Genomic DNA, 11123 nt, shown 5'->3' on the forward strand with positions numbered 1-11123 from the left:
TGATGCATAATAAGCCCCATGAGGAATCACATTGTTAAGGGGTGTGTTACTTTAGTGAAATAGTGCTTGAGAAAACTAATTACAACCACCCATCCCACACTCACCTTCATTTCATCCTTCACTTTCCTTGATTTTATTGTTGATTTATGTTATAATAAGATAAGATTTTGTCAACTTCTATTCAAGAAAGCATACTGTGAAGAGTAATGTTGGATCTCCATTAAAGAAACTCTCATCCATTCAAATATCCCTACGCTTTTGATTCTTATATTCAGTATGATTACGCAGTTGTGGATTGCCCCATTAGTTGATCACTTTTACTTGCTTTGCAATAAATGACAGCTTACTGGATTCATGCCTTATGACTTTGGCACTTTCAAAGTATTTTGTCTTCCTTATGCAGACTTCATTTTTCACAGAGGCAAGAAACGTCTGAGGAACATCAACAACAACACCACAGATCTTCAGAATGGCAGCGCCGGCCACCTTCCAGCCCAAGACGAGAATGAAAAACCTCCTGAGTCCCCGGTTAAGAAAACTAGGTTTTTCTCCCGTGAAGGGAGAGATCGTGCCAATACAAGCTCCAGTGCTGACGAGGAGAGGAAGGGAGCGGGAGGGAAGAGTTTCAGGGAAGTGAAGAGGAGGGGCATGGAAATGGTGGAGGAGATGAAGGAGAAGGGGCGGGAGATGAGACGAAGGTTACACCGGTGAGTACCATTGCTCTGCACTCACTTCCCTCACCTGCTCTGTGTTCTCTTCATGACATTTTTTTACCCTCTTTAGTATGCAGTTTTGTTTAACAGTTAACTTAAAAATGTAACTTAGACACTCAAATTTCCAGAGTGATTGGAGGGAAAACCTTAACTATATTGGCTCAAAATCTCTACCTTGCAGTCTGTATTTAAGTAATGGTATAAAAAAGCAGTGGTTGAGTCATCAGACATGCTCAGCCCTGCATTGCCTTGCCCACAGCTCCCAGCAATCTCTGGAAAATTATTGTCTGCATATTTGAAAGTCGAATGTATTTAGATTGTAACGATTGATTTCACATTGTCTGGTATATCATAACTTAAACACATTTATATAGCATGTTTTATCATTTGTTTGTGTGTGTATGTGTTTTTTTTATATCAGAGATCTCAATTATTTTCTGAAGTAAAAATAGAAGTTGATTGTTTTTGTTCCAATAATACTCTACTAAATGAGCATTGCACATCCAGGGATGGGAGGATACATAACTGTCTGTGCTCATCATCCTCACTGCATCATGGGAAGTTCATTCCTGAAAAGTCCTAGCAATGTTTATCTATCAGTCTAATGGTGTGTTACCTCCAGGAACTCCCACTGAAAGGGTAGCCATGGTTGACAAGTTCTAGGAGGAAGCATAACATTTGATGAATCTCCGCACATTCACACTAAATGCCGCTCCTAGTGTATCAATTCCCATTCCTGGCCTCAAACCCATGACAGTAATGTAGCATAATCCAAAGCATTAGTAGAGGTTGTGTCATGGGGGCAGAGAGGTACTGATGAGTATGGTTTTCTTGCTGTGTGTTTGAATTGCATCTGTGCATGTTGTCCCAATTACAGGAGAGCCAGTTTGGACTCTGACATTTCCTCAACCTCCTCAGACGATGGAGAGAAGAGGGAGAGCATGAGGAAGGCTCGTAATAGGTTTGTTTTTGGTTACTTTCATGTGTGTGTGTGTGTGTGTGTGTGTGAGTTTCTTTTGACTACTTAGTTGTGATTCACAAAAAAATAATTAATTTTGTTATACATTGATATGTATGCTGAATTTGAATAATGAATCCCTAATATAGTATGCATGTATGTATCTTAAATTTTTCTATTCTGACAATTTAATATTCAGCTTTTTTTATATATGATAAAACTTGTAGAACTAAAAGTATGCATAAAAAACATGTTTATGGAGGGACTGCTGTTCTGTTGTTTACATATTGGCACCTGCACTACATTGCTGGACTGCACACTAAACCTTACGCCCAAAGTTTTGACTTCAGGGTAATTTGTTTACATCATTGAAAGTTTCAGCATGAATGTTCGGATGTAGGGAAGTCTATTTTTGTTTATTTTTTCCCTTCTTTTCTTTTTTGTTTGTATCCTCTCACCGTTCCTTCCTTTACCCCTCATACAGTTTCTCTCGCATGCATGGGCGTCGGCTGCAGCGTGTGAGGGACCAGATAGGCAGCTGCTCCTCCCTGGCACAGGCGCACAACCTTGTCACCATGGAGGACACGACTTCCACGCACCTCTGGGTCGGGAAGGACTACGTTAACTGGATCAGCAAGGATCTGGATAACCTGGATGAGCCATTCAAAGGTTATGGTCGTGGTTGTTGGGAGTGTTGTTGGTTTTGGTGATAGTTTTACTGCTGAAGTGTAGCAGGGACCAGATCCTCAGAATATTTGCAGTCACCATACTGTATTATTGGGGTCAAGGGGCTCTTTTCCCTTAAAATATTCAGCTATGAAAGTAAATATATTTCATAGTAATAAAATTTAGCACCATTATTGTTGTTATGCACTAAAGTTAGATAAATAGGTAAAAAATTCAACTATGGATGCCAGTTACTGTGATGAAGAGTGGTTTGTGGTTGATCTTTTATTCTATCCTTCATGTTGCCTTTGATAATATTATGTGAGGCCCTCAACCTAATCCCTCACCGTTACTACCACACAGACATCGTGGACAGACACCAAACACCACGGATGCCCTGGCATGACATTGGGCTGTTTGTTGAGGGTCCGGCCGCACGAGATGTGGCCAGACACTTCATCCAGCGCTGGAATGCTGTCAAGACTGAGAAGGTAAGGACTTGGTGCTAACCATCTATATTTTGGTACAGTTAATCGATTAAATATTTTTCATGTGTGATGTACAGTAGTACAGATCAGCAACAGGCTATGTCATAAAGTCTTACTGCACATTGGCTTGGCCCATGGTATATGCCGTTGTTGATACCTGTGCAGAAGGACAAAGATTTAGATCTTCGTCATTTCATATATATGACTCTTACTCAAGGGACAAGAAATCCTTTCCTATTATTCAGAAGTTGGATCATTGGAATATATGAAAGACAGAAAAGTTAGAAAACTTAAGCATGCAATCATGAAGTGCATGATTAGTCAAATAGACACCATTGATGTGGCACCCCTTCTATGTGTGTCTAGAAGCAGATGTCATAACATACAGAGAGATAGATTCCTGTACTGTGTCACATAGGATTAACATTTAATGAGTTGTGTTTTATAAGACCGTGATTCTCCCTGTGTACAGGCCTTGTCAGTGTGGGAAGTTTTTTTAGTCACTAGTTTGTGTGCTTTTGGGCTAGGACCAGCAGAGTTATTTTTTGTGTTTATCCAAAGTGGAAATCTTGTTATCCTCTTTCTTGCTTTTATTGCTGCCCAGCACACCAGGAGGCAGAATGATTACTGTGAGTAGATGTGTAGATGTTCTTGACTAAGTGTCCTGACTTGATTATTTAAGCTTTGTTCCCATAAAAGTAAGTCAAATTTGAAATGCCCACTTTATTATCAATAGTGCATGTCAACCTTTTGTACATCAGCATATGTTCCTACAGTCAGCTGTGCATTTTGCTCTTTTCTTGCTGTATAGGAAAGCATCGTTGTCACAGTGAAGGTGATGTTATTGCTCCTTTGCTAAGTTATCAGAAGAGTATCATATTTGCTAGTATATGAAGTGACCCTTAAAAGAAGCCCAAAATTAGAGGGTGTCCTAAATGTCTGAGGTACGTGTGTCTGTGTGTGTGTTATAATAAAAATTAATGGTGTTTGAATGTGTGTGCATTTGTTCATGTGTGCATGCATGTGTTTTTGCGTGTGTGTGTGGGTGCGCACGTGCATTTCTTTGTGTATACATCTTTATGCTGTAGATGATACTTGGAGCAAGTGATAAAAGGGAGCAGCTGGCCAGTTGTTGGCTGACAGTGAAATGGAAAGTGTGGGTGGTCCTGTTATAACTTTATGGCTGTGTCCATCGTGCAATGGGTGTTTCTCTATAGGTTATGTCTTGCATCCTTGGGTGTGATTCTTGGGTGTAATTGATAATTATTAGCAACATTTGGTACCTCTTAAGTGTGACAGTAGAGAACCACTAACACCCAGCAGAAGCATCACCAGGATTACTTCTTTCCCCTTCCCTCCCCCAGGCCAAACCCAACCACAGCTACCCATACCTGCTGCCGCGCACCTACGAGAAGGACAGCTTCATCTCCTCCAACCTTCACCCTCGACACCGGGTCAAATGCCAGGTGAGACAGAGAGAGTAAATATAGCAAGTGTGCAAATGTAGTATAGAGAACTAGAGTTGATCTTGTGTTTCTTTTTTTCATTATTTATTTAAATCAGTGCCAGAGACCACATCGTATCTTAAAACTGCAAAAAGTAAAGAAAATAAAGAATCAAAGAGAAATTCATGCACTACCACCACACCAAATGCCTTTGCTTATTGTGCACTGATGACTAGGAAGAAAATTTTGCTGATAGGTACACTGCCCTCACACCTCACACCATCTCATCCCTTGCACACTACCACAATCCTTGTCTCTCATTCAGGTGGTTCGAAGTGTGTCTAAGTGGAGTGCTGGGTTGGACGAGACGGAGGCCAGCATCTTTTCAGCCTACGTGGATCTGATTCGCCGGGCCAAGCACTTCATCTACATTGAGAACCAGTTTTTCATCACGCGGAGTAATGTTGACGAGTATAAGGAGGTCATGAACTACCTGGGATTCGAGATTGTGCAGCGGATTTTAGAGGCTCACAGGTGGGTGGGTAGAGATGCATATGTGTGGGTGTGGGTGTGGGAGTGTCAGGGTTGTAACTTGCATTAGCTTAACTTGATGTAATGAAAGTGAATGAAGCTGAGACAGAGCATATTAAACCAAATCACCCAGAATCATGTACTATAAAAATCCACTCCATATATATCAAACATTCTCATGCTCTTTTCTCCTTCCTCCACTGTGTCAGGAAGAATCAGCCGTTCAAGGTGTACATCCTCCTGCCGCTATTGCCAGCGTTTGAGGGCATGATAGGCAAGGCAAGTGGGATCGCCATGCAGTACATTGTCTACTGGAACTATGTCAGCATCTGCAAGTAAGTGGTGTGTGTGTGTGTATTTACCTAGTTGTAGTTTTACAGGGCCTGGGCTTACGCTCGTGTGGTCCCGTCTCCATATCTGTATTTGTCCAGCTTTTCTTTGAAGTTATGCACACTCTTTGCCGATTCTACATCCTCACTTTGTTCCAAACCTCTATGTTTCTTTGTGGGAAGCTATATTTCTTTGTCTCTCAAGCATCTTCCTTTCCTCAATTTTTTACTGTGTCCTCATGTGTGTGTGCATATCTTGTCTTCATTCTTTCAGAACCATACATTTTTTTCTGTTTCCTATGTGTTTTATGTTCAACTTCTATTTATTTCAGTATGTCTTTCTAATCCACCAGGGGCAAATTCAGTGTGATCCAGTGCCTCAAGGATCACGGGATCACTGAGTGGGAGCGCTACGTCACCTTCTCCTCCCTGCGAACACATGAGAGTCTTGGGGAGAGGCCCGTCTCTGAGCTCATCTATATCCACTCCAAGCTAATGATTGTAGATGATCGCTTTGTCATCGCCGGCTCAGCAAACATCAACGATCGCAGCCTCAATGGCCTGCGGGACTCTGAAGTCTGCCTGGTTATTGAGGTGAGGGGGAGGAGTTTCTTGTCTCGCTAAGGGGCCGCATTGCATTTGTTTATGTTGACCCATTTTTAGGTGCATTGTATCCCATCTGGTTTGATATGTTTTTATTTTTTTCTTTGTTTTCTGGTATATTTTAATTTCACTCACCTGGGGTTTGTTGTTTCTGTTTTATTTTCTTTCATCATTTCAATGCACACTATTGTCACCCAATAAACAGAAGGTGAGGCTCGGGGGCCCTCCAGAACATGAAGCATTTATCGAAACTGACCAAACTATATGCCATTTAAAGATAGAAGAGTCATCCCCACTCGTTTTCAATCATTCTCTATTCCATCATTCATATGGTGGCTAATATTTAGGAGGGGCATCTGTACATTCACTTTTTATCCAATCAGATGTCTTTTATATAACTTTATGTCTTTGCAGCCCCACCATGCACTAAATACCACACTTCTCCCACCCCTCACAGGACCAGGAATTTGAGACTGGTGTGATGAACGGGAAGGCCTATGAGTCAGGTGTGTTCGCTGGCAGCATGAGGCGCTACCTGTTTAGTGAGCACCTGGGAGAGGCAGATCTGGAAAAGCCTACCTTTGATGTGTCGGACCCTGTGAGCGATGCATTCTTCATCAACGTATGGAGCTACATTGCTAATAAAAACACCTTAATCTATGAGGAGGTGAGACATTGTGGGATGGTGTATTTTTGGGTTGTAAGATCTGGTAATGTATTTATGAGGGTATGGAAAATTATAGTTCTTTTCTGAGGTCATGGAGGTGGGATTGGATGAGGTATATAATGTGATGCTGAGATGAAAAAAAGGTTTGGGAATGGGATGAGAATGGTCAAGCCTGGAAATATTTGATAAAGGTGTTAGTGAAGCCTTGATATTGAATGAAGAGTCTAAGAATAAAATGATGTTAAGGCCCTTGATGATTAATATACCACTTTTTTTTTTTTTTGTGGGGGGTGGATATTAACTGATTGTCTATCCTCTTGTTCCTTTGTCAGGTGTTCTCGTGCTACCCTTGCAACAGTGCCACCACCTTTGAAGATCTGGACCGCTTGCGCTCTGCCCCAACCCTGGCGGATGTGAACCCATCTGCGGCGAAGGCCAAACTGAAGGAAGTGCAGGTAAGAAGTTGTTGCTGTTAAATAATCAATGTTTTGTGTGCATGGGGGACATTTACACAGTTCTAGGGCATGAATGACTAGCTTTGACCAATAACAATAGCCCTATTACAACTAGGAGTAATTTCGAGTTCAGTTTTAAAGGGTTCTTACTTGTGCAAGTCTAACCTAGGTAATCTGAATATGCCACATTTTTTCACCATCTTTTCACCTAATAAGTTTATTTGAGAGTATTAGAAACGTTGACAATATAGAATCATGTTCTTCAAGTTGTATGTCTCAGTACACCTGAATTCTCTCTCTCCCAAGGGCCACTTGGTGCAGTTTCCACTTGACTTCCTGAAAGATGAGATGATCAAGCCGGGCGTGGGCAGCAAGGAGTACCTCTTGCCCATGGAAACATGGACGTGAGAGGCAGACATAGTTGTAGAAGGTAGCAGTAGGTGTGTTCCTAGGCTCCTGGCTGGAGGCTTGTAAAATATTCTACAGATGACTCTTTTGTAATATATTCTTTAGATGACTTTAATAGGCTGTAGCTTCCCAAAGTCAAGGCAGCTAGGTATAGTAGCTTTCCAGATACATATTTTGTTGGTTGTGATTGTATTTTAAAGTCCAGAGCCATTTATTTCACCTATGTTAACTTGACATTTTCCAGGGACTCTTTGTTGACCATACCTTTTGAGTTTTCATAACCCTCAAGCCTCAAGGATTTCTGGTTCCATAGTACCCAATTGTGTATTCCAGTTTGCACACATTAAAATTGCACTGCTCAAACTCCTCTGTGGAAAGTTTCAGCTGTTGTGATGTGAAGCTGGAAACCTATGCTAAGGTGTGCACAAAGGGATAATATGGAGAAGTTGATCACCTCTGAGGGAAATAATTAACAGGTGCTAGTCTGCAGTGTAATGTTTCACCACTAGAGAGACATAGATGGGACATGTCTGGTGCAGTGAGTGTGTGTGTGCTTGTGTGTATGTATATATGTATGTGTGTATATGTGTGTGTGTATAATCTTGATATTTTTTATGGTACTGAGTGATTGATCAAGTTTGTAATTGACCATTTGAAATAATTTTATCATGCCTGTCCTTCAATTTACATGTATTTCATGTCATCAGGTTATTCATTCCACAGTTCAGTTTCTTCCTCTAAGCACTAGTCTCCTTTTTTCCTGTTGTGCCAGAATTTATTACATGACATTTTTCCGTTGAAAATTACATTTACTTGTTTTTTTAAATTTCATTTCCTTCATAGTTTAAATTTTCACCATTTTCTTTCATCATCTCTACCCAACGGCAGCCATTTGTTGATGAGGTCACTTTGGCTGATGAGCGTTTAATGCGAGTGAGTCTGAAGAACACCTCGGGCTTCATGTCCCTTATTGCAGCATGCACTCTTACTAAAATGTTTGAAAATAAAGAGAAGAAGGTGTTACGTGCCAAACTCAGCTCCATACTAGAGCAGTGGCCCTTTTTGGAGCCACTCATTGATGCTACCACTACCACAAGAGAGTTGGCTTAGAGTTATGTTGGTCCCCATTACTCTGGTATACCTGGAACACCAAATGTCCTCTCCTGAATTTTGCAAAATTCAGTAGGTTGAGAATTGTAGGTTTGCAGTGTATGCCAATCTGTAGAAGGTGTTTAATTCAGCACATTGTGAGACACCCTGTGATATCCTGGGACTCTGTGGGATTCCTGCAACGATTGTTGGAGCGCTGAATGGCCTGTGCCCTGGGACAGAGTACTGGGAAGTATGAGTGGGTGGGGGGGGGGGGAAAGATCCAGTATCTTTCTTCTGACCACAGGAGTTAGGCAGGGCTGTGCCTTGTCTTGAGAGAACCCTCAAGCCTCAATTTTTTTTAATGTAAGATTTGTTCCTCTTTTAATTTGTCTTTTTTTTTTATGTGTGTGTGTGTGTGTGTGTGTATTTACCTAGTTTACCTAGTTTTACCTAGTTGTAGTTTTACAGGGCCTGGGCATTATGCTCGTGTGGTCCCGTCTCCGTGTCTGCATTTATCCAACTTATCTTTAAAGCTTTGCACACTCCTCGCTGATACTATATCCTCGCTCAGACTGTTCCAAACCTCTACATTTCTTTGCGGGAAGCTATACTTCTTTGTGTCTCTCAGGCATCTCCCCTTTCTCAATTTTTTACTGTGTCCTCTTGTATTTCTGCTTATGTTTCCTTCTGTTAGTAGCAGTTCTTCATTATCTACTTCATCTATTTTGTTTAATAATTTATAAATTTGGATTAGGTCTCCCCTTTCTCTGTTCCAGTGTTGTTAAGTTCATTTCCTTTAATCTTTCCTCGTATATTAATCCCTCCAACTCTGGGACCATTTTTGATGCCATCCTCTGTATTCTTTCTAGTTTCTTTATATGCTTCTTCTTATGGGGGGACCACACTACCTCTGCATATTCTAATTTTGGTCTAATCATGGTAGTGATTAGCCTTCTCATCATGTCCTTGTCCATGTAGCTAAATGCTACTCCAATATTTCTCACCAAGTTATATGTGTCTCTAAAGATCCGATTTATATGACTCTCTGGTTGATTATCATCCCTCATCACTACTCCCAGGTCTCTCTCTTCATGCACTTTTTTTAATGTTTCACCATTTCCCATTTTGTATATCCAGATTGGTCTTGTTTCACTTTTACCCATTTCCATAACATGACATTTTTTCACATTAAATTCCATCTCCCAATCCATACTCCATTTCCAAATTTTGTATAGGTCTTCTTGCAATATTTCACAATCTTCTTTGTTTCTTATATGTTTTTGTAATTTAGCGTCATCAGCAAACAGGTTTATGTAGCTATTAACTCCTTCAGCCATGTCATTTACATATACCAGGAAGATTATCGGTGCTAATACTGAACCCTGTGGTACTCCACTTTCTACATTTCTCCATTCTGATTTTATGTCCTTGACCACAGTTCTCATCTCCTTCCCATTAGGGAGCTTGCCATCCATTTTTCATATTTCCTTTCAATCCTCCTTTATTTTCCAGTTTCCATAATAGTCTTGTATGTGGAACTTTGTCAAAGGCCTTTTTCAAATCTAGATAAATACAATCAACCCATCCATCCCTTTCCTGAGTTCTGTCTGTCACTCTTGAGTAAAAACTGAGTAAGTTTGTAACACAGGTTCGGCCCTTTTTAAATACATATTTTTTGCTGGTAATTAATTTATGCTCTTCTAGAAATTTAGTCCACTGCTTCTTTATTATTTTCTCACATATTTTGCACAAAACACTTGTCAGGGATATGGGTCTGTAGTTTGAAGGTTCATCTTTCCTTCCACTTTTATATATGGGGACCACTTCAGCCCTTCTCCACTCATTGGGCACCGTACCTGTTGCTACTGAACATCTAATGATGTCGTATATTGGAACAATTAATTCATCTCTACATTTTTTTAAAATATACCCAGAAACTCCATCCGGTCCTACTGCTTTTCCCTCTTCTAGTTCTCCCAGTAATTTATGGATCTCTTCTTTGTTTACCATAATCTCTTCCATATGAACTTCTATTTTATTCTCTTGTGGCACAATAAAGATTGGTATGGACAAGGGGGTTGTGAAGGTGGTGGTGGGTGGTGGGTGCAGTGCCTTGTGGTGGCAGGTCCTGTGTTGCTCCACCATGTAATAAATGGCTGTGAGCCATTGTGGCTGTGTGTTGTTTTACACATGCAATCAATCATATATAATCAATATATGTTTACATTGATTTTTATGTAGTTTTCATAATGAAGAGATTGTTTTGTATTTTTAGTACTAGTATGCCTAGGAAAAGGAAGGATGGCTTTTCTTGTGTACATACACACTGTTGTGATCGATTGTCCAGTATTATTTATTTATATGGGAAGACAACACTACAGCATTAAATGTAAACTTGTAAATAATTGTTTTTACATGGGTTGTTAGCAGTCACTTTCATTATACCAGGGAGAGTATGGAGGGCGGGGGGTCAAAGACCAGTTTCTTAAACTGATGAAACACTTGCAGTCACCAGGGAAATATCACAAGTAAACTGGTAACTTTGCCACTCACTAATTCAAGTATTATAGCAAAGTGTCTTTTTTGCCTCAAATCTAGAAGGGTCCACAAAAAATGACCAAACTCAGGACCACAAAGTTCATTCTTAGAATTACTGAAATATGGGATGGAGTTTTGTTCATGATATTTACATAATGCAGTATTGTCAGACAGACAGGGGAGAGCAAGGAAACTGAACAGTGTGACATAATAATATAAGCAATGGGCAG

The 11123-nt window shown here is 40.4% G+C and overlaps 1 protein-coding gene across 3 annotated transcripts in view; it reads left to right on the forward strand.

The window, feature by feature from the left end:
- The window catches only part of LOC126996934 (phospholipase D2-like), an 87103-nt gene extending 79032 nt beyond the window's left edge, over positions 1-8071 (forward strand). For all 3 annotated transcript variants that reach the window (XM_050857879.1, XM_050857877.1, XM_050857878.1), the window contains 11 exons: positions 420-707; positions 1591-1674; positions 2156-2340; positions 2701-2828; positions 4190-4291; positions 4596-4804; positions 5011-5136; positions 5484-5724; positions 6191-6400; positions 6733-6855; positions 7162-8071. In XM_050857879.1, coding sequence (XP_050713836.1) covers positions 420-707; positions 1591-1674; positions 2156-2340; positions 2701-2828; positions 4190-4291; positions 4596-4804; positions 5011-5136; positions 5484-5724; positions 6191-6400; positions 6733-6855; positions 7162-7263 — 1798 coding nt within the window. In that variant the 3' untranslated portion in view covers positions 7264-8071. The remainder of the gene's footprint in view (positions 1-419; positions 708-1590; positions 1675-2155; positions 2341-2700; positions 2829-4189; positions 4292-4595; positions 4805-5010; positions 5137-5483; positions 5725-6190; positions 6401-6732; positions 6856-7161) is intronic.
- The last annotated feature ends 3052 nt before the right edge of the window (positions 8072-11123 follow it).

Source organism: Eriocheir sinensis, chromosome 11 (assembly GCF_024679095.1).
Source record: "Eriocheir sinensis breed Jianghai 21 chromosome 11, ASM2467909v1, whole genome shotgun sequence".
In the NCBI taxonomy this organism is placed as follows: domain Eukaryota; kingdom Metazoa; phylum Arthropoda; class Malacostraca; order Decapoda; family Varunidae; genus Eriocheir; species Eriocheir sinensis.